This window comes from Pantherophis guttatus, chromosome 1, assembly GCF_059756535.1.
Source record: "Pantherophis guttatus breed Tessera chromosome 1, ASM5975653v1, whole genome shotgun sequence".
In the NCBI taxonomy this organism is placed as follows: Eukaryota; Metazoa; Chordata; class Lepidosauria; order Squamata; family Colubridae; genus Pantherophis; species Pantherophis guttatus.
Genome location: NC_142063.1, coordinates 176,935,000 through 176,958,923, shown reverse-complemented (window position 1 = coordinate 176,958,923; position 23,924 = coordinate 176,935,000). Strand labels below are relative to the sequence as shown.

At 38.8% G+C, this 23,924-nt stretch overlaps 1 protein-coding gene across 7 annotated transcripts in view; it reads right to left on the bottom strand.

Annotated features, from left to right (window-relative positions):
* Positions 1–23,924, bottom strand: part of SPAG16 (sperm associated antigen 16) — a 539,401-nt gene that overhangs the window by 224,503 nt on the left and 290,974 nt on the right. For all 7 annotated transcript variants that reach the window (XM_034433548.2, XM_034433564.2, XM_034433584.2 and 4 more), the window contains one exon: positions 18,191–18,317. In XM_034433548.2, coding sequence (XP_034289439.2) covers positions 18,191–18,317 — 127 coding nt within the window. The remainder of the gene's footprint in view (positions 1–18,190; positions 18,318–23,924) is intronic.

Below are 23,924 nucleotides of genomic sequence, written 5' to 3'. Positions count from 1 at the left end.
CCTTGTTGGTGCTCTGCGCACCTTGATCTCTTGGGAAGACATGCAACTTCCTCTTAGCCCTGAGACATTGGCCCGGCCTGGCCGTTTCTCTCCACCACTGCTGTTGGCACCTCCATGGCCTGCCCACTGCTCTTGCACTGCAGTTAAATTTAGTGTGCTTCACAATAGGGGAGATGGAGTCCCCTCCTGCTCCTGGAACCCATTACCACATGGAGCAGCATCAGCTGCAACCAGGTCAGACGAGTGTCTCGGGGCAAAGAGCAGGTCGGAAGTCTCCCCAAGCAACCGAGATGCGTCCAGCACCAACAAAGGCTGAACAAGCACCCACGAGACCCAGAGAGCACTGGAGAATCAGAATGAGAGAGAGAGAGAGAGAGAGAGAGAGAGAGAGAGGGAGGGAGGGAGGGAGGGAGGGAGGGAGGGGGAGAGAGATGAGAGAGAGGGTGACAGAGAGAGAGAGACAGAGAGAGAGAAAGACAGGGAGAGAGAGAGATGAGAGAGAAAGAGAGAGGAGGAGAGAGAGAGATGAGAGATGAGAGAAAGAGAAAGGGAGAGGGGGAGAGAGAGATGGGGGGGAGAGAGAGGAGAGAGACAGACAGACAAAGGCGGGGGAGAGAGATGAGAGATCCTAGTGTTTTGTTTTCTGTGGGAAACAGGTCCAAATGGCTCTTTGAGTGTTTAAAGTTGCAGAAACAGGCAGCCAAGCTAAGTGCCTGAAGGACTCCATCCCGTCCCTGGGAGTCCAGGTGCTTCAGCAAGAGGTGCACTGGATTCGTTTTAGTGGTCCGCGGGATTTAAAATTATGAATTTAGTGGTACCTGAGGTCTGAAAGGTTGGTGACCCTGGCATAGATCATGTTTAGGGTAAATATGGAAAGACACCAGAAATTTCCACATTTAAAATATCAAAGTGGTATAGCTGATATTTTAAATTCTTAAATTTTTAAATTTAAAGTTTATTTTTTTCTTAGAAAAAGAGCTATAACCAGTGATCTGGCCTACTGTGGCCTCATTTCTGTTAATGCTTGTTACTGAGCTTCAGTAATGGATTTTATCTATTAGCAATTGTTTTTAAAAGATATTCTCCATCTTGAATAGAAGGGCATTTACAACTCGAAATGTAAGGCCTTCGTCTCAAAGGGTTGGAGGGGAAGTTCAGTAACATTCCATATTCAATGAGACACTGTCTATGCTTAGATGATGTCATCAAGACAATAACCCACATTATCTTTAGTTCTCTCTGTTAATTTTGTTACTTATTTGTTTATTCTGGTTAGGCCCAATTAACAGACTTGAGGCTTCGTTATTAAAAAGATATTTATTTGTTTCTTATCTTCCACAGAATTACATTTGGACTGCTACTGCTCTGACAGGAGCATCAACTTATATACAGAGGAGGCGGGGCAAAAGGTAAGTAGGGACCAATGGGAAGGAGCATAGTGACATCATGTATTTAACTCATATACAAATGTACATATATACAGAAAACAGGTTAGGTATTTTTAATTGTAACAAATCCCCCTCTAAAATACCTAACTAATAATAAATCACCGGTTTTAGATATGTACATTAAATTTAGAAATCAGATATGTATGTTGTTTAGTTGCTAAAGGTTTAGTGAGAATGTCAGCAATCTGTTCACTCGTATCGCAGTGTATAGCCTTAATAAATCCTATACTCGATAATTGTCTCACATGTTTATATTTGATATCGATGTGTCGAGATCTTTGGCCTATTGCCTCGGAAGCTGATATATCTATTACTGCTTTATTATCTTCATTGATAAGAATAGGATAAATGGGTTCATCCCGTATATTTGACAACAAATCATCAAACCAAGTCAGGTTATTGTCTGCTTTAGATAGGCAAATGTATTCAGCTTCTGCCGTAGAGGTGGCAATTAAATTTTGTTTGCCAGTATACCAATGTACCGTGCAACCATTTATAAGGAAAACATAACCGGAGGTACTTTTTCGACTTTTTGGTCTCCAGCCCAATCTGCATCAGCATAACAAGTTAATATGGGCTTTTCTGAAATAAATGGTTCTAGATATAAACAGACATCAGCACTAAATTTTAGATACCTTAGAATTCTTTTGATTCCTTCCCAGTGATATACACTAGGGCTGCTTACGTGTCTTGACAATAGATTAACAGCAAGAGTGATATCTGGTCTGGTCCAATTAGAAATATACAGTAATGATCCAATAATAGATCTATACAAAGTGTTTTCTTTGAAGGGCTCGTATTCGTTGTGCATGTTTCTACTGAAATCAATTCGCAAGTTTTTGAATTTATCATATTGGGAGCTTCCGGTTGGCACCGCCGGCGTCGTGGACGATCTTCTTGGACCACCAACCCCACGACTCCGTTGGAGCCGTTCTGACAGCGCTAATCAGCTGTCAGACGGCTTAAAAACCTCTCCTTCGGGAGAAGAATGAGAGGAGACCCGGTGGGCGAGGGTAGAGCTCCCCAGGAGCCCCTGGATTAATTCCAGGGGCTTGGAGGGTGAGAGCTCCCCGTTCAGCCCACTGAAGCTCCGGATCCATGGCAACTCCGTTTAAACGGAGCCAGACACCGGCGACCAACTCTGCTTTCAAGAAGAAGTTTAATTGATTTCAAAAAGCAGACAGAACGGAAGCAGGAGAACAAGCTTTTACAAGTATATGCTTAACTCCGGGGATACATTGTTTCTATTTGATTTTGCTGAGCTGGAGCTGGAAATGGCGTCTTTATTGTGGGTGTGAAAGTGAAAGCAGGAAATGAAAGTGCTTGTTAATAGACTTGTGCTTAGAGACTGGATTTAAACTGTTGGATTTGAGAGCTGGATCTAGAAAAAACTATCTTGCTTGATAAACTACAAATAAATCTGAGAAAGCTGCTTGAGAGACTTTATGGCTGTGAGAAGAAAAATTCTTTTAAAATAATATGGCTTCCAAGGAAGGAGTTTCTGAAAGTGGAGGCTCTTTAATGGCGTTAGAAATGACACAGAGAACTGAAACACAGAGCCAGGAGGTTTTTTTTGGAGACCTTGCAGAATTTATAAAGGAAGCCATGAATAACCAAATTGAAATTATTAATAACTTTACAGCAATCATGGAACAAAAATTTACAGATTTGGTGAAGGATAAAAAAGCAACTGAGGATGTTTTTGAAGGAAAGCATAATGACAATGTAGGAGACATTTTGATCAAGACAGAGAAGCTGGAACTGGCTGATCCTCAAGAATCTTCAAACCCTCTTCCTGCCCTTTTGGAATTAACTGACAGAACTTTTCAAAAATATAATTTGGAGCAGAAAGAAGAAGGAGCTGATCAGCTCTACGAGGTTTCGGAGGATAAAGATGATTTGGCAGAGGCTTTCACACAATTAATTGAAATGTAGCAACTGGATTTTTCTTTGCAAACTGATCGAGTTAATTCTTTGTTCTATGAACTGACTGTCTATACAAGCAAGAAGAGTCGATATGGGGGCTCTAAATCAGAGGAAATGGTTCCGAGAAAGGGACAAGTTTTAAAGATACATCAACCCCCAGTTGAAATTCAAAACCTCCTCAAAATAAAAGAAGGGGGGAGGAAGAAAGATTGGAAAAAATACAGAAAGAAAGGAAGAAGGGAAGATTAATTTTTTCTGGTCTAACTATTGATGTATTAATGATTAACTACAATGATTAACTAAATGAATTGAGAGTTCAATTAATGATTAATTAAGGTTTAGTTATTGTTGTATCAAGATTTTAAAAAATATTTGAATATTGAGAACAAAAGCAGGAGGAATAGCCAAATGATTAAGTATGTATTATCTACTAGTGTTTGTTATTGGTTTTTAAAAAATTCTTAGGGCTAAAGGATTATATGTTATTTTGTGTTTAAAGGGAGGTTGATGAATAATCTGTAGAAGGGGAGTTAAGGGGTCTAGGGAGTTTTAATGTCTTGCATTAACTTAGCATATTTTAGCATATGTTTGGTAAAATCTATACCCTGTTTTTCTTCTGGGAAGTCGGGGGAGGGGGGAGGGAAGGGGGGTTGCACAATTGTTTAAATAGATGTGATTTGTTTGATTTGTTTGAATTTTAAAAAACAATAAAAAATTTTGTTCAGAGAATTTATCATATTGCACTTTTGTATAAGTTCTATATTTTTTTCTTTTTGGGATAATTTGAATCCCTTATCGGTTTTATCAATTTGGACTCCTAAATATTTATTTACTTTTCCTAATATTTTTAAGTTGAAGTATTTACCCAATTTTTCAGCAAATTTGTCACATTTGATTTTATCTTGTCCAAAATACAATATGTCGTCAACATAGATTAGTACATACTCAATAGATTTATCCTTTCTTTTAGTGAAAAAGCATAGATCCGATGAAGTGGCTATAAAACCCATATCTTTAAGTATTTTTGACAGACATTCATACCATCGTTTACCAGATTGTTTTAATCCATATAGACTCTTATTTAACAACCAAGTTTCTCCTTTTTGAGTATTCTTTCCTGGGGGTGCCTTTACATATATTTCCTTATCGAGATTGGCATGTAGGTATGCAGTTTGTACATCAAACTAATACATGTCCAAATTCAGAATGGAAGCTAGTACTAACGCAGTCTTTACGCTCTCTGCTCTAACAGTAGGTGAATATGTGTCTTCGTAATCATCAGGGAATCTTTGGGCAAATCCTTGAGCTACTAACCTAGCTTTATACAGGAATTTGTTATCTTCTAGTTCTTTGATTTTAAATATCCATTTAGTACCAATGGGGGACTTATCTGCGGGGGGATCTGCTGGTGTGTACACGTTTAGTTCCTTCAAACTATCCATCTCCTTTTTCATTGCTTCCTCCCACTTTGTTTTTTCCTCCAGAGGTAATTTAAGTATTTCATCATATGTATTGGGTGTTGGTCTTTTGGCATTGAGAGATAGTATGTAGTCATCAAATCTTTTTGGAATTGTACCCCTATTTGATCTAATGGGCTATCAGGAGGAGATTCAGCACCTTGCATAAACTTTGCTTCCTTCTCAGTTAGTGGGTCTACTTTCAAGATAGGATGCCCTTTTTTCCATTCTTCATTAATTATTTTTTGATAATTGTGTTTGCCTGTCTTTATGATTTTGGGTTCAGTAACGGGTGAATTGTGTTTTCTGTGAGAGGATGTTGTGTTCTCTGACTCGGGGCACAATTCGTTAAGGTGTATTTTGGACCAATTAGAGTGTTCATGGAACACAGCAGATCTAGACACGATGAATTGGTTGTTTTTATCTATGAAATGATATCCCTTAGTTCCTGATTCGTACCCCATGAATCTTAGTCTTTTAGATACTTTTTCACCTTTGTGTCTCAATTGTTTAGGCACATACACATCTGCAGTTACGCCAAATATTTGTAGATGTCCAATTTTTGGTTTTTTGTTATACATGAGTTCATATGGTGTTTTGTTAATTACACTGGACCATAATCGATTTAGGGTATAATTAGAATATGTAAGGGCTTCAGCCCAGAAAGATTGACTTAAACCAGCATCGTCTAGCACATATCTAACCATGGTTTGTAAGAAATCATTTTTTCTCTCTACGACTCCGTTCTGGAAGGGTTAGAAGGTACAGGATTTAAAATGTAATATTCCCTGCATTTTTAGCCAATTGGAAAATTCGTTAGATAAAAATTCTGATCCTCTGTCGGTCATTATTTGTTTGATTTTTACATTATGTTTTTTTTTTTTAAATTTGATTTATATGCCGCCCTTCTCCGAAGACTCAGGGCGGCTTACAATGTGCTCAGCAATAGCTGAGTTTCTACTGTTGAGTTTCTACTCTTTTAAAGAATTCTTTGAATTTTTTGAAAACTTCATTTTTATGGTTAAGAGTGTACACGAACCCAAACCTGCTGTAATCATTGACTATAGTTAGGAAATATTTTTTCTATATTTGATTGATGGTTTCATTGGGCCTACGACATCCATATGTACCAATTGAAAAATTGATTGTGTGGTGCGAGTGGCCTTTTTGGGCTTAGGTTTGTTTTTGAGCTTGGAGGATTTACATACTGAACACTCCAAATAGTTTTTACAACTCTTTACTTTGATGTCTTCAGAACATTCTAACATTTTCTGTATAACAGGGAAACTGGCATGTCCTAGTTTCCTATGAAGTAAATGAGTACAGATGTCATGTATTGGTTTACCATTGTATAATTTTTCTGACAGAATGGGTTCACTTGTTGACATATTTTCACTCCCTCCATGACTATCGGGTTTAGTCTCTTTGTTTTTTAACTGAGTGTGTGCACAGATTAATTCGTCATTTCGTGGTAGTAGATATGTTAGTCCCTCTTTAGTGAATATTTTGTCTACGTTCCTATTGTTTTTTGTCATGAATACTTTTCCATTTTTGAATGTGGTCTCTACCCCATTCTCTTTGCTTAGTTTTAGAGTCGCCAATATATTATGTGGAATTTCAGGTATAAATAGTACCCCCTCTATTTTCCCTATACCTTTGATATGAGTGTTACCTACTCCTCTTACTAGAACTTTATTTTGATTCGCTACCTTTATGTAATACTCCTTTTCTGTGAAGTTGTTGAGAATTTTTCGATTGTGAGTTGTGTGGCTTGTGACTCCAGAATCAATGAGCCAGGTGTTGAATGAATCTGATGCTGATGGATTATTGTCTTTTATTCCATATAATGACCCATATCTGTTTTCCCTAGAGTTGTCTCTATATCTTTTTTTGTCTTTTGAATAGGGTGACTCCCTGCGTTTATGTCTGTAGTCAGGAGAAGTTCTATCTGAGAAATGGATTCTTCTATCTGATCTATCTTTGTGATAATATGTATCTCTATATCCTGCATTCTTAGGGCAGTCTCTCTTTTGATGTTTTTCTGAGGCCGCATATAGTGCATTCAGGTGGATATCTATCTCTGCCTCGGAAATCTACTCTTTTTTGGTTTCTGCCTTCCCTTTGATGTATAGATCATTCCCTTCTAAGTTTGTCTTCTGCTATAAGTTTATTAGTAAGATTTTCTAATGTAATGTGTTCTAAGCTTAAGCTGTCAAGTAAAGTTATGTAATTATCCCAGCTGGAGTCTAGAGAATTGATTATAATACTTTTCATACTGCCATCAGATATATTCTCCCCCCTTTGGATGAGTTCTGCTCTAGTTGCGTTTAGATTTAGAATATGTTCGCTCATGGGGATACCATGCCTTAACCTGGCAGAGTGGAATTCCCTTGAAATTCTAGTAGTTGTGGCTACATTTTTGCTATAAAATAAATTAAATAATTTTTTGGAATATTTCAGATACAGTCAGGTTATGTTCAAGGCTAGGAAAAATACTTGGGGATATAGAGGCAATGAGGATACAATAAGCCTTATGGTGGAGGCAGTCTATTTCATAAGTCCAGGGTTTGTCTGGGGGATCATTAATAAAGAACAAAATGTTTTCTCTCAAATATATGACCTGGAGCTACTGGCTCCATTCCATCAGATTATTTCCATCTAATTTTAATTTTACAAAGTCTGTAGGTAGTGTCCCAGATTGGTGTGAATAGTTACTTACATTCTGTTGCTGTCCATGGTTTAAAACCTTAGCATACTCACAATAAGGCAGAGGTATATTAGAGGCATGTCTGTATTGGCTTGTCTCTATGTTTGGGGTGGATCTGTACTGACTTGTATTTATGTCCTCTTCTTTTTTTCTTGCAGGTTCGTTCTGCGCATGCCCAGATCTCATTCTTCCCCAGCAGTCGACGAGAGAGGACTCTGTGCTTGCGGCTCCCGGGATGAAGCCCCAGTCGGCCCTCTGGTCTTCGGCTTTGGCTCCGGAAGGACTCTGTTGGCTGATAATTGCCCGGGATGCCATCCAGCTCGTCGGGAAGTCTCCGGAACCGCAGCGGTCGGCGAAATCTTCATCGGAGGTCTGGCGGCCTTGTTCCTCGATGCGGCTGGAGAATGGGGCCCGGTTCGGACAATCAGCGTTGGTGAGTTTGGATCGCTCAGCGAGTTGTTCTGCGACAGGTAAGTATGATATTTTAAATTTTGGGTCTTGGTCATCTCGTGTGGGCGTCGGGTGGTGTTCTTCAGTGTGTGATTGCCGGCGCGTTTTTTCTCAGGTGGCTTCTTCTAGGTAGTCTAATTCTTTTTGACTTTTGTTTGGTGTTAGTTTAGAGAGTTTTCTTGCGTCTTCTGGTTGTGAGTTTGGTATTTTCAGCTTAGCCCCGAATGCCGCGGTTAACACCTGCATGGCATTATCTATCTCTAGTTCAGTAGGTTGATTAGTATATTTGTTACATAGTTGTTTTTTATTTATTTCTGGAATCGGGTAGTTATTTTCTTTGTAGGTTTCATTTCCCACCTTGTAATTTAAATTTCGGGAGCCTTTTAATTTTTGGTTGGCCATTTTAGAAGGATTAGATAGACAAAATGGCCGCCATGAAAAAGGCGCGAAACCATTGCCAGCTTCATCGTTAGTTTTGTAGTCAGGGGTTGACTTTCTTACCATGGATTTTTCATGTTTATTATGTTCGATCTCTTCATCTGCCGCTGCTCCGTGATCGTTTACTAGGCTGCGGAGTTTCGCGAGCAGATTTGAGTCATCTGGAGCCATTTCTATTAATTCTAGTATTTTTCTTTTTATGTCACCTTCCTTGTTTGAGACTGAGGGAGCTACTTCTGTTCCATCTGGTGATTGTGTGGAGTTTGTCAGGAATTCTTTTTCGTGGAATTGTATATTTTTCTCCATTTCTTCTTTTGGTGTATTGTTTTCAGGAGTCAGCTGGGCTGCCATTCTTTTCGTTAGATGTCTAGTGACAGGTCTTCTTTTTTCTTTCTGTGATTCTTGCATTTCTAGGTTGGTTGGGCCTACCAAACCATCCTCTTGCTACCAATTTGTTACTTATTTGTTTATTCTGGTTAGGCCCAATTAACAGACTTGAGGCTTCGTTATTACAAAGATATTTATTTGTTTTTTATCTTCCACAGAATTACATTTGGACTGCTACTGCTCTGACAGGAGCATCAACTTATATACAGAGGAGACGGGGCAAAAGGTAAGTAGGGACCAATGGGAAGGAGCATAGTGACATCATGTATTTAACTCATATACAAATGTACATATATACAGAAAACAGGTTAGGTATTTTTAATTGTAACAAATATTGCCTCTCATTATTAAATGTACAGGTTGACTTGAAGTAAAGGTCATGTGCCTTCTACTAGCAAATCACTCTTCTGAATTTCAATGAAAGTTGCAAAATTCTATTCAGTTGGTTATCAGAAAATGCTGAGTTTGAATCAGGCAGTTTGACTGATTTGGCAGTTACCTATGTTAGTAACAGAAGGTTGGTGTTTGCTACATTTTCTGTCTCCCTAATAAGTTAATTTTTCAGTTTGATTATTTTTTATCTATATTTCCATCGGTTTCTTAATAATAAATTCAAAAAGAGAGAGTAAATGAGAGAGAGAGAGAAAATGGAATCCAACTGCTAGCTTGGTAACAAATAGCCTCAGAAGCTACAATCTTGGTGAGTTTTTCAAAATTGAGACTCTTAAACCTCAATGCTTTAGGAGTAGTGGATATACACTTAATGTCAGGGTCCAATCTGAAGTTCTTTCTTTATAATATATGGACAATCTCCATATTACCATTTAAGTAATCATATACCATAGTGCTAATGAATAAATTACATAAGGATCCTGATAAGAAAACTTTAGTCTTTTCCTGCTTTCAAAAACTCCTCATATAAATACCCTTTGACAAATACCCAAATGAACTGTACATGAATATATTGCATTTAGTACTTTATATCTTTGAAACTAGCAGTGTAATTACTAGTTTGTAATTGTGACAAGCCTCTTTAGGAGTCTCTGGAGACTGGGGACAGCAAAAAACATCACTTCTTGTCCCACTGGGAGTTGGGAAATGGGCCCTTTCAGGCCTCCGTGTTGTAGAATGAAGGGACCAAACAACATTCCTGGGTCAGCCAGAGACAGTTTTATTGCACAAGGTTCAGAGCCAGTTTTGTACCTGAAGCTTTGAACAAGGAAAGAACTCTGATACAACGGTTTTTATACATTTCTAAGACAAAGGATTCAGTGAGATCATGCATTTTCCATATATGGTTACATACATCCGATTTTCCCTATATGGTTACATACATTTGATAATATGTTCATCTAATTACTAAACCATTAGTAAACCATTATTTTTAGTTTATAAGATTATCTTTAGCTAGACAACCTTTCTTAAGTGCTGTGGTTGTTAATGGGAAATTTACTGCTGTCCTTAGGTAAATTTATTGGATTAAGTAACTCTTTATAACATATATGTCCTTGTGTCATTCACAGTGAGGTCACTCAGATGTTTTCCATATGGCTGTCCTTCCGTCACATCTAGGTCTCATCAGAAGATATATTACCACTTAATGGGGTTTAGCTGCTTTTAATGTAATCTCCAAGCAAGCACTTTTCTCTCTTATAATAATGTGAATAGAGAGGGTCCTTTAGAGCTCATGTATCTAAGCACGTCTTCCCCTTATAATAATGTGAATAGAGAGGGTCCTTTAGAGCTCATGTATCTGACTCTGTATGATTCCTTTCTTTTATCCACATTATCCGGAGGGCCTCCGAGGGACTGGGAAAGGCTGTTTTCGCTCTCCGCTGATGCATAGAGAGGATCTGGAGCCAGGTAAGAAAGAAAAATGGGCCTTCCCCCCCCAGGCCCCTCACCTCAGAGGTGAGCTGGCGTGGCCACTGATACGGCTATGCATGCCACCTGTGGCACGTGTGCCATAGGTTCGCCATCACGGTTGTATCCCATTGAAACACCAGTACTGTTTTTCTACCTTATTTTTTTCCTCTTTGTTACAACATTATATAGGATCATAAAACCATTGAGATGGAAGGAGCTGTTAAAGCCATGGAGTCAACCCCTGTTCATCTTAGGAATCTAAATTAAAATTTTTATGATCAGTTAGCCCTCTAGCCTCAAATTTCCTAACCTAGCTAGGAAAATTGATTAGTGCCTTACAGGGCAAAAGAATAATTAAAATGACCCTGACATATTTGAACATTGGGTCAAATCCAGATGGATTTGACTATTCATTGGGGTCTTGTATCTGGGCTGGAAAATAATCAAACACATAAATACACAAATGCCTGTGCAATCTTGGGCTGCATTAACAGTAACCAATTGCCTCTCTTTTAGAAGCTTCTACTCACAAAATTAGAATAGAATTATAGAACATAAGGCTTGGAAGAGACTTTGCAGTTCATCTGGTCCAACTGTAAGACTCTACAACTACAGATTCCAACAGATGGCCATCCATATTTTGTTTACACCTTAGATGAAAGAGAGTCAGACTTTTTCTAGAAGAAATTTGGCAGTTATTGTACGACAATAAAGTAAACTAAAAACAAACAAACAAATACTGCTATATTCCATTCACAGAACTCAACCTGCCATATCGCAATCTTTATCATTCACATTAAATAGTATTTCCTAATTGTTTATTTTCCATGATCTGAGTATTAGTGTACAGAGCAGAAAGGCCATTACATTTATTAGTTTGATTCTTTTTCAGTGAGCGGTTTAATACCTCCCATTAAAGCTTGCTTTCTGCAGTGCTTACCTCTTTATCTGAGGTCCTTCATTTAGGATTTTTGCTTTTTATCTCTACAAGAATTTAATTTAATGCATCCTAGAGCAAGCTTACTGTCAGATCTGCCCCAGGTCTGATTCCTTAGGGAAGTAAAACTCTCAACTCCTTGTTGAAGTGAAAAGGCACTTGTCAGCGTACTTCAAAGAATCTGTTTTTTCCAAGTAGTAACCCAATATTGTTAACATTATAAAAATGAAAATCACTTTACCACCTTACACCTCAAAAACCATATTTAGCTTTGTTTCTAGCACAGATTATGATTACTAAATGAAATAAAATAGGAACTCTGAAGAACTCGTGTTGTTAATGTCTTGTTTAATGTATCAAAAGAAGGAAAGGATATACTGTATTTATTACAGATGACAAATAAAATGCAAATCATTTTGGTTGGAATAAATCTTTCTCCAGAATGTTTCCATCCTTGTGGAGCCAATCCAGCAGGGCCAAGATGTTTTGGGAAACACTGAGGTTTTTGGGTTGGTGAAATTTCACTCTCAAGGCAAATGGCCTTGAAGATGCCAGCGCACCAACACAAACCAGATTCCAAAACACTCTGGTCTTCCTCAGCTGTCAATCCCCCCACCCTATTTTCCTATAATAAAAGTATACAGCTTTATTGCCCATTTGTTCCCAACTGCCTTCTCCGATTGATAGCAGAATGCTGGCAAGGTGCCAAGCCAAAGCTGCTGGATCTGACACTTATGGTGCTTTAGCAAATCCATTTCTATATGTTTAACAGATTAACAGCAAATGGCCTGCACTAACAGATTTACTTAGTTGGAAGGGAACTTGTAGGTCATCTACTCCAACCCCCTGCTCAAACAGACCCTACACCATTTTTGACAGATGGCAATCCAATATCTTCTTGAAAGCTTCCAGTGATGAAGCTCCCACAACTTCTGAAGGCAATCTGTTCCATTGGTTGATTGTTCTCACTGTCAGAAAATTTTTCCTTATTTCCAGGTTGAATCTCTCCTTGTTCAGTTTCCATCCATTATTCCTTTTCTGGCCTTCAGGTGCTTTGGAAAATAGCATGAGTCTCTTCCTCTTTGTGGTAGCCCTTCAAATATTGGAACACTATTATCATGTCTCCTCTGGTCCTTCTCTTCACTAGACTAGCCATGCCCAGTTCCTGCAACCGTTCATCTGTTTCTTTGTGGTGTCGCTTATCTTGGGCCAGCACTATAAATAATTCAGGTCATAATTTGAAAAAAGCTTTACTACAAATATCATTGAATAGGCAATCATTTACTTCAGATATTTTTTCACATTTTCACTGGATTGGAAGGATGGACATGTGACATGTCACATGTCACATGTCCCTGGGATTATCTCAGAAATGGACATCAAAATGTTCAATTAATTATCAGTAAGTAACAGAATACAAGAGTTAGAAGGGACCTTGAAGGTCTTCTAGTCCAGCCCCCTGCTCAAGCAGGAAACTGTATACCATTTGAGACAAAAGGCTGCCCAGACTCTTCTTAAAAGCCTTCAGTAATAGAGCACCTACAACTTCTGAAGGCAAGCCATTCCACTGGTTAATTGTTCTCACTGTTAGGAAATTTCTCCTTAGTTCTAGGTTGCTTCTCTCCTTAATTTTTTTATCCCTTCTTTTTGTCTGACCTTTTGGTGCTTTGGAAAATAGGATGACCCCCTTCTTCTTTATGGCAGGCCCTCAAATATTGGAACACTGCTATTGGGTCACCCTCATCCTTCTTTTCATCAAGACATACCCAATTCCTGCAACCATTCTTCGTATGTTTTAGCCTCCAACCCTCTACTAATCTTTGATTGCTCTTTTCTGCACTTTCCAGAGTCTCTGCATCTTTTTTTATAACATGGTGACCAAAACTGGATGCAGTATTCAAGTGTGGTCTTATTAAGGCTTTATAAAGCGGTACTAATACTTCACATGATCTTGATTCTAGTATTGTGTTGACTGTTTTGGCTGCTGCCTCATACTGCTGGCTCATATTTAAATGATTATCTACTAGAACTCCAAGATCCTTTTCACTGTTACTGCTTTTGAGCCAGGTTTTACCTAATCTTTACCTGTACATTTTATTTTTCTTGCCTAAGTGTAAAACCTTACTTTTCTCTACATTTAATTTCATTTTGTTAGATAGAGCCCAAGTTTGTCAAGATCCTTTGGGATCTTGAGCCTATCTCCTAGAATGTTGGCTATTCCTGCCAGTTTAGTGTATATCTGCAAATTTGATGAGTTCTCTTTCTGTTCCCTCATCTGAATCATTTATGAAGATGTTGAAGAATACTAGGCCTAAAACAGAACATTGGGGTACCCCACTACTTACTCCTCTCCATGTAGATGTAGTTCCATTAAGACTACACATTGAGTGTGGTTTGTCAGCTACCCTATTTTTCGGAGTATAAGATGCAGCTTAGTTTTGGGGGAGGAAAAGGGGGGGGGAATCTGCCTACCAGGTATTCATCTGGCTAGCGTCCTTAGTCTGGTCAGCTTCAGCCCATTAGTTCGCTGGTTTTGAGTGTGCACGCGTGCTTTTTATCCTCTACTTGGGAATAAAAAACAGCTTCTAAAGCACAGCTGAGAGGGAGCAGCAATGAGAAAAGCAGGCAAAGCACGAAAGATCACTTCATTCGCTAGTGCCTCGTTAGGACTGAAAAAAAGCTTCTAAAGCACAGCTGAGTGTCAGAGGGAGCAGCAATGAGAAAAGCAGGCAAAGCACGGAAGATTGCTTTACTCACTAGCACCTCATTAGGGCTGAAAAAAAGCTTCAAAAAAGCTACATTCGGAGTATAAGACACACCCAAATTTTCAGCCTCTTTGGGGGGGGGAGTGTGTCTTATACTCTGAAAAATACGGTAGTTACAAATCCATCTGGTGATGATGCTGTCTATCCCACTTTTTTTAGCTTCCCAAGAAGTAGGTTGTGGTCTAGTTTGTCAGATGCTTTACTGAAATCCAAGTATATTATGTCCACTGCATTTCTCTGGTCCACTGATTTAGTCACTTTGTCAAAGAATGAAATAAGACTTGTTTGGTATGAACTGTTTTTGACAAAATCATGTAGGTGTTTGCAGCTCTGTTACTTGATTATCTTTTCCAGGATCTTCCCAGTTATTGATGTCAGACTGATTGGTGTGTAGTTTCCTGAATCTGTTTTTTTTTCTTTTTGAAAATCAGATCTTTTCCAGTCCTCTGGTAGTTCTCCAGTAGTCCAGGATCTATGAAAAATAATGGTTCAATGGTTCCAAGATCATGTCTGCCAGCTCCTTCAGAACTCTGAGATGTAATCTGTCAGGTCCTGGTGATTTGAACTCATCTAGAGTGGACAGCTGTTCTCTTACCATTTCTTATTAATTTTAATTTACATTCCTAGTCTGTCTTCTATGGTTAGGTATATTTAGGTAATTAACTTGCATGACACATTAATTAATTTTGGTAGATAGGTATGTAATTTGCATGACACAAGGAATCTGAATGACTGATTGAATTAGTTAACTTTCTCTGGGTTTCTTTGGTTGGAATCTATTAGATTGGTTTTGGAAATGTGTACAGGACACTAGCCCCACATCCTGGTTAAATGTATTGTGCAAACATAACCTTACAATAATACTCTTCTCCTAGTTGCTGTGTATTTCTTTTGGTACAGTTTCACACTAACTTAAAATTTGTTCTGAAAATGTCTTATGCATCCATGTCTTATGCAGACATAATGTCTTATGTCACACTTATACGTGAGAAGGAAACTGTTGTATCTGCAGTATTATAGTTTCCAATTAGTTTGTTTTTATAACATGTCACATTGATCTTACTTTCCTGATTGACCAACTTTCTGCACAGAACTCAATTATAACTTGTAAGCCTTGAAAGAGTCCTCTGACTGAAAGTCCAACAGCACTGAAACATCAATGCACTTTGAAAAAAAACCATCTTGATTTTTTTTTCTCCTAGTTTTTAAGTAAAGGCTCTCATCTTCCACAAAGTCTTTTTTGGGCTATCATTGACATTCAGTTCCCAGCTCTAACAACAACAGAAAGATTGGTTTATAAACCCTATTATCATCTGGTGCTTCCAAAGACTTTGTGCAGAAGAAAACTAAAGAGTAAATATGGACAGGAAAAAGCATTTTGCCTAGTATGGAGAAAATTGATTACAAATTCCCTTTTCAACTAGGAAGAATATTTCTGCACAATTCAAATAGCCTCAGGGGTTTCTGTAGACAGCCCCAGCTGGAAGTCTGAATAAATGGTAAGATAAGGGCAGTATACCAGAGATCATAAATCCATGATTAATATAAAGGCTGCAAATAGGTTTCTATTTTAACAGCTTTGGCCAAATAGAGTGCTCCTTCCCTCTTTTTTTAAAATTGTTCTGTACTAAATACATTACCTTCTATGCTTATGTTCTCAAAAGTGAGGAACTATTAATGCGGCATACCATGCAATGTGATGGAGAACTTAAGAGCAGGAACAATCTAGAAAATGAGATAATTTATTTTTTCTTTATTTAAAAAGTTTTAAATAAAACTTTTGGGACACCTTTGGGACAACTATGACCTGGATGACTGAGAATCTCCATAGACATCTAACTTTTCTTGTAATTTAAATACAGTATTATATGCATAAAAATACAGTATTGTGTGCATAACTATAGAATGATATAGAGCAGGTCTTGGCTGCAGGAAGTTTACTGCGTCATCTTTTTCAGACATTTTAGAAATAATGAACTTTCTTTGAATGTGACTGTCAAGTCACTTGCTAACCAGAAAGTTAGGTGATACTTTGTTAAATTATATGCTAAAATCAGGATATATATTGTCTTTAGCTTTCTTTGAAGAAAATCATCCAATTATACAACACAGTTTGGCAAGAGGAATTCTTGATATTTTGGATTTGGAAGAATTGTTATCCTACCAATGCCTGGCAACCATACATAACTTCACTTCAAGAAAGCCACACAGGGAACAACCATACTTCCCTTAAACAAGAGTTCCAAAATTGGGCCTCTGATAAGGCTTTACTTTTAGACATCCTACTAACCAGTAGGACTGTGAATAGGTGCTCTCAACTGCATTCAGCTTGCTAGGTGGAAGGCGTATTAGGCAATATTTTAAGCAATTAGTTCCTAAATTGTTTAGAAATTTAACTTTATAGACTAATACTACTACTGTAGATAGGACCAGGTAGCTCCTGGATAACAAAGGCCATGACCTTATGACCACTTAATAATTAGGGCCTGGATGTTGCAATTTCCACATTATCTTCAGGTGTAATCCACAAAGACTGTACTGTAGTAACCCAATATGTCAGCCCAATAAGGTAGATTAGATTAAGAAATCAAGGTCAGGATTGCTTTTTTTTTGTCATGGTTATACTAACAAAATTTTGCAAGTTTGAATATGCTTCCCCCTCTCTCATTTTACCTTTATGTGAACTAGGGAGAAACTTCTATGAGACATTTACTCAAACCAAGTTCCTGGATTGGACTCAAGTCCCTTTAATTGACTATTGCTTGCTAGTAACTCTTCTCCTTTCCTTCAAGACTTTCCTCTATTTGGTTGACAATATGACAATCATCCAGGCATGAGAGTTATTAGGATTCACTTAGGCTTGCTTATTCCAGTTCCAGTAGAATAATAGCTGGTGCACCAGCTGAAACTGACCACAGATGTTCCTTCCAAACTGTTCTTTTAGTAATAGACTGAAATCAAAGGGAGACTCCAGCTAACCAGCTGTGCATGAAATCATCATTTTATTCAACTTTATTGCTCTTCATAATTTCCTTCAAAGAACTGCCAGCTATCTGCACAGCCCCTCTTGATGAAGGTGGAAAAAAGGAAATACTCTCATTCGATTCCAAATTTCTTGACAACTGCCCCAAGAGCTTAATACAGATATTGAACAATAAGGGAGAAAGAACTGAGCCCTTTTAGACTGTGCCATGCGATTAAACAGAAAGCTCTCAAAATCACTCTCTGATGGTGATCCTACAGGTAGTAATGGAACAACCAAAACCCACCTAAATCATCAAAATGCTGCAGTAATATTACGTCATGACCAATAATGTCAAAGTCCTTGGAAAGTTCCAGCAGAATCACAATGTAGAACTCACCTTGTCTCATAGTAAAAGTCAACCCTCAGAGCAACCAAGATTTCTTTAATACTATATTCAGGCATAAAGCCAGACTGAAACAGATTTAGATAATTAGCTTTTTCCAAACTGGATGCCACCATTTTAACACCTTGCCAAGACATTAAAGACTAACAGAAATGAGCATTTCAAGATGACTACAAAAATATATATTATCTAGCCTACCATAAATTACAACATTTATAAATAAATATATATATATTTGGAAATGTTTGGAAATAATACATCCTATAAAATTACAGTTCATGTAACACTCAGGAAACCCCAAATACTGTACATCTCTGTAATCGCACAATTTCTCCCCAGAATCTGATTTGTAATTGAAACAGATTTAATTCTTGCCCATTAAGCAACCACTGAACTTGTCCAGTTTACATGAATTAGTAATACATCCCAAAGCCTACTTACCGTTCTGGCATCCCACAGAGATAAAGTCTTGTCTGCAGAGCTGGTGAGAATAATATTGGAGAAAGGAAAGAACTCAATGCTGTTTACTGAATCCTTGTGGCCACGCAAGGTATACCTGCACCGTTCACTGTAAAGTAATACAATTAAATATCTTGAGCAATTGTGAAATAAATTAACAAAATCAAAGGGCAATGTGAGTTGGCATCAACAAACTCAAATGGACAATAAATTTCCCCAAATATGTGTATCCTCTTTTTCAGAAATTCAATTATTTATTAAATGTTAGAAACGTTACAGTTAAAAGTTCTTACAATATGTAAAGAAATTACATATTAATAATATAGTAGCTAATACATATGTAGATGATAAACATGATATAAACTATGTTCTTAAAAAAAACAAATGTAAAATAAGAAAATTAAAAGCAAATTAGCATGGCAAGGAAACAAACCAACAGAAAGGCACAGAAGCAGACAAAAATTAAAACAAAGACAAAAAGAAAATACAGAAAAAAAACAATGAAGGTACTAAACTATTCAAATTTCAAAGTTCTGCTGCCATTCTACACTTTTAAATTAGGAATGATATTATTTGATTTTGTCTCAAAAAAAGAGTGAGCATTCAAAGGCTGAGTTTAATTAATTTTGTTACATAGACATCCTTCCGGGAATGCATAATTGCAATCCAAGATATCTAACTAATAAGGAAATGCTAGTGCACCAAGGTTCCTTCCATATTACACCTCCAATACAGAAGGATGACAGCCAACCGTTTCTAAACATTATTGCAGGGATTCAATAATCCCCAAATATTTTAAATTTATCCAATTTTTAAAATCATATGATAACAATCCTGAAACCTGGAAACTATCCTGAAAACAATTCTGAAATCTTTAAAAATGGAAATGAAGGGCTCTGTTTCCTCTTATATCCACTATGTCACACTCTGCTACTGCCATCTCTGGTCACTGAAACAAATAAAAATTTCTGCCCTAAATACTGGACTGAGATTTATGATTGGCTTCTATAATTAGGGATCAACAAACTCTTTAAAGGGACAGAGCCTGCCCCTCCAAGGTTTCTGCAAGCACAGTTGGCAGACTTTCAGGCCTAAGAGTATGGCAATCATTGGATGGCACTAGTCTGCCAGCAAGAAGTCACTTTTGCCCAGGACACTCCACTCCCACCCTCATCCCCAGAACTTGTCTGAGGCTCAGGCCTGGTGATCTTCTACCTACCTGTCTTTTGCTCTAATAAACAATCTATCTTAATTACAACAGGTACTTCCAATTGAGCAACCAGGTTTTTTTCTTGATATACTTTAATCTGTAATTTTATATAATGTTAAAATAAACATTGAAAGGACTCGATAGATAGGCAAAAATGCCAAATTCAGTCTGAACATCTGGCTGACTGTGAATAATAATAATAATAATAATAATAATAATAATAATAATAATGATAATGATAATCTGGAACACAACACGCCAGATATCACGGTTGTTGAGGGCTGAAGCATACAGTTTATTGATATCGCTGTACCAGGAGACGCCAGAGTTGAAGAAAAAGAACTGGAAAAAATCATGAAATATTGCGACCTGGCCATTAAAACTATACGATTAAGGGTGAAACACGTAACAGTGATACTCATTGTCATTGGGGCACTTGGTACCATGTGACGAGGAATCTTTCAGGGGGACTCACTTTCACCACTACTGTTCAACATCACATTAATTCCACTGACAATAATCCTACAAAACACAAAACTGGGATACCAAATCTCAAGTCAACATGGCAAGATAAACCATCTACTATACATGGATGACTTAAAAATGTATGCGAAACGCCCCACTGAACTTAAATCAATACTCAACACAATTCAACTGTTCAGCAGCGACATCAAAATGAACTTTGGACTTGAAAAATGTGCTATATTATCCATGCAGCAAGGAAAAATGGGAAAAATAGAAGGAATAGAACTGGGAAATGGAAACATAGTAAAAGCATTAGCAAAGGATGATGGTTACAAATACTTAGGCATATTGGAAACAGATAACATCTTGAATGGAAAAGTCAAAGAATCACCGCAAAAGGAATACATCAGGAGGATCCGCAAAATGTTAAAATCAAAGCTGAATGCTGGAAACATAATTAAAGCCATTAAAGCCATTAATAGTTCCAGTGATACGTTACTCAGCTGGAATCATCAACTGGACTTCGGCTGAACTGGAAAACTTGGACTGGAAAATGCGCAAACTTTTGAATATGTATCACGCTTTACATCCATGAAGTGACATCGACAGGTTGTACCTGCCAAGAAAAATAGGGGGTGGAGGACTGTTGCAAATCCATCAAACTGTAGAAGAAGAAAAACAAAGTTTGAATGATTATGTGAACCAAAGTACAGAAAAATTGCTGCAGGCTGTGAAAACAGAGAACATTATAAAAACAACAGAAATAAAGGCAGAATATAAGGAAAAACAGCTGGATGACAGATTAAATAGATGGAAAACCAAAGCTTTGCATGAACAGCACTTGAAAGACATTGAAGGAAAATGTGATGACAACTTTAAATGGGCATGGCTTAAGATGAGAACCATGAAGAAAGAAACGGAAGGTTTAATACTGGCTGCTCAAGAACAAGCACTACAAACTAATGCCATGAAAGCAAAGATACAAAAATCCACCGACAATCCAAATTGCCGAGTTTGCAACAACAAAGTTGAAACTGTTTCACATTTAATATGTGAATGCAGCAAAATCGCACAAACTGATTACAAAGCTAGACATGACCAAGTTGCTAAATTAGTCCACTGGTCATTATGTAAAAAATACGACTTTTCTGTATCCAAAAACTCATGGGAACATAATGTGGAAAAAGTTATAGAAAATGAGAAGGTGAAGATCTTGTGGGACTTTTGGGGATCAGATGGGACAGATGGATCGTCACTTGGAACACAACATGCCAGATATCACAGTTGTCAAAAACAGAAACGTACACTTTATTGACATTGCGGTAGCAGGAAATGCCAGAGTCAAAGAAAAAGAACTGGAAAAAATCATGAAATATCGCGACCTACAATATCGAAACTACACGGCTATGGATGAAACATGTAACAGTGATACCCATTGTCATCGGGGCACTTGGTACCATGTCCAAGAACATACATCAGCAAATTGCAGCTTCCTGCAGTAATACCAGCGGAACTGCAAAAAAGTGTGCTACTTGGAACATCATACATCTTAAGAAGGTACTTGGTTGATACCTAGGACGCTGGCAGCAACCCGTATCAACCATTAGCACCAGTCAGTGGTATTTGTGATGCATTTTTGAATGTTCAGTTGACTGAGTTTCGTATTTAATGCATAAAGATGATGATGATGATGATGATGATGATGATGATGATGATGATAATAATAATAATAATAATAATAATAATAATAATAATAATAATAATAATATCATCATCATCATCTCCAGAAAAAATATATAGGTAATCATTGACTTATTACCACTTGTTTAGTGACCATTTGATTCAGCCTTCCATCCTTCCAAGGTTGGTAAAATGAGGACCCAGATTGCTAGGAGCAATATGCTGGCTCTATAAACCACTTAGGGAGGGCTGTAAAGCACTGTGAGGTGGTATATAAGTCTAAATGCTATTGCTATTTTTATGTTCTTTTTAATCTATTTGAAAATAAAACTTCAAAATCTTGTGGGACGTAACAAAATACTGCTTGACGATTTGCCAAGTAGAACTCTATTACAAGGAGGAATAAAAATCATAAAAAGACAAAAATCAATAGTCCTTTCTTTTATTATCATACTAGCTGTACCCGGCCACGCATTGCTGTGGCCCAGTCTGGTGCTTCTGCTGGGCTAAAAGAGCGAGGCTGAAGTTCCAAACTCTCCATGAACATTTGGTGGGCATGGCCAACTCGATGTCACTCACTTTCATCAGTCACATGACAGCCCACGAGCCACGCCTACCCAGCTGGTAATTAGGGCAGAGGACTGGTTGCTAAAAAACAATGGGAACCACAAAATCCTCCCTCTCTGTCTCCCCTTCTCTCTTTGTATCTCTCTATGTCTCTCTCTCCCCCCCTCTGTATCTCTCTCTGTCTCTCTCTCCCCCCCCTCTGTATCTCTCTCTGTCTCTCTCTCCCCCTCTCTCTGTATCTCTCTGTCTCTCTCTCCCCCCCTCTGTATCTCTCTGTCTCTCTCCCCCCCTCTGTATCTCTCTATGTGTCTCTCTCTCCCCCTCTCTCTATCCCTCTCTCTCCCACCCTCTCTGTATCTCTCTCTGTCTCTCTCTCTCCCACCCTCTCTGTATCTCTGTATGTGTCTCTCTCTCCCCCCCCGTCTCTCTGTATTTCTCTATGTCTCTCTCTCCCTCTCTCTCTGTTTATCTCTGTCTCTGGCCCGGCCTCTTCTGCATCCCCGGCCATCGCCCTTACCTTTTCAGGCCAGGCCTTCGCAGCTCTCTGCACCACAGCAGAAACTCGCCCCCCCCGTCCTCCTACACAGATGTTCTCTGGGGGTTGACGGAGACACTTAGCAGGGAAGGAAAGGGAGGGAGGGAGGGGGTGCAGTGGGGGTTCGAGGCTGGTTTGGGGCTTTCTGCCTGAAGGAAGAAAGTGGCAAAGCCAAGAGCCACGCACACCCCACTGGACACCTGCTGCACAGTTCTCATCCCCCACCTGCCAAGGGCAGGGGAATGATTAAATCCCCTGTTCTTCTAGGCGAAATGAAGGAGGGCCGGCCATCCTCCCTCCTGCCCGTTTCCGCCCCCCGAAGCCTCCCCAGAGCCCCTTTTCTGCCAGAGGCCGAAATTTTCATGTAGGCTCCATGAACTGCCAGAGTGCCCACTTGGGAATCAAAGGCAGTGCTGGTCAAAGGTGGCCCCGAGGCTACAGTTGCCTCCATCTCCTGCTCACCAACTGGATTCGCATAGCACCAGTTAGTGGCTGGTCTTTCTGACCTCGGGGCCCATGGTAGCGCTGGGCCAGGCGCGATTCGGGCCAGGCGAGGGACAGAGGGTTCCCGCTCGGCAGACCCAGGCAACCTCGTTGCCAGGTGTTCTTTGGAGGGAGCCCTGAGAGCGGCTGGCGAGGGGGATGGGCAGCAGCGGCGGGTGAGGCTAGTTTGCAGGGTGGCTGGGGAGGGGGAGGTCAGAGCCAGGCTCGGGCGGGCCCCGCCCAGCCCTAGAAGCACTGCCTTCGGGGAGCCGGCTACCTACCTGCCAAGCCTGGTGGCAGGATATGGCCCTCGGGTGTCTCTGCCTTCCAAATGCGCAGTTTCTTGGAAGCAATATGGAGAGTCTAAATATAAGGAGCAGAAATCTGTTGAGTGTAATCAGGGCTGGGAGGCTGCCATGTTGATTTTACGTCCAGCAGATGGTGCTGTTTTTCAATGTTTTTCAATGTCTTTCAATGTTTTTCAATGTTTTCCATGTTTTTACCTGTCAGAGGTGTGACATGTATATAATATAGGTATATAAAAGCACGCCCGTAGTGGAATGCAACGTTGTGTCAAAATTTGAAAGCAATTGGTGAAGAACTTTCGGAGATGTGCAGTTATGTACAAACGGACATTTACATTTTTATTTATATATAGATAATAATGGGTTTTATATTCATTTTACAAAATGTTATGCATTTTTTTGCAACTGAAGCAATGCAATAAATTTTGGATATTGAATTGTGACCACAATAGAGTTGATTGATTAGAATAG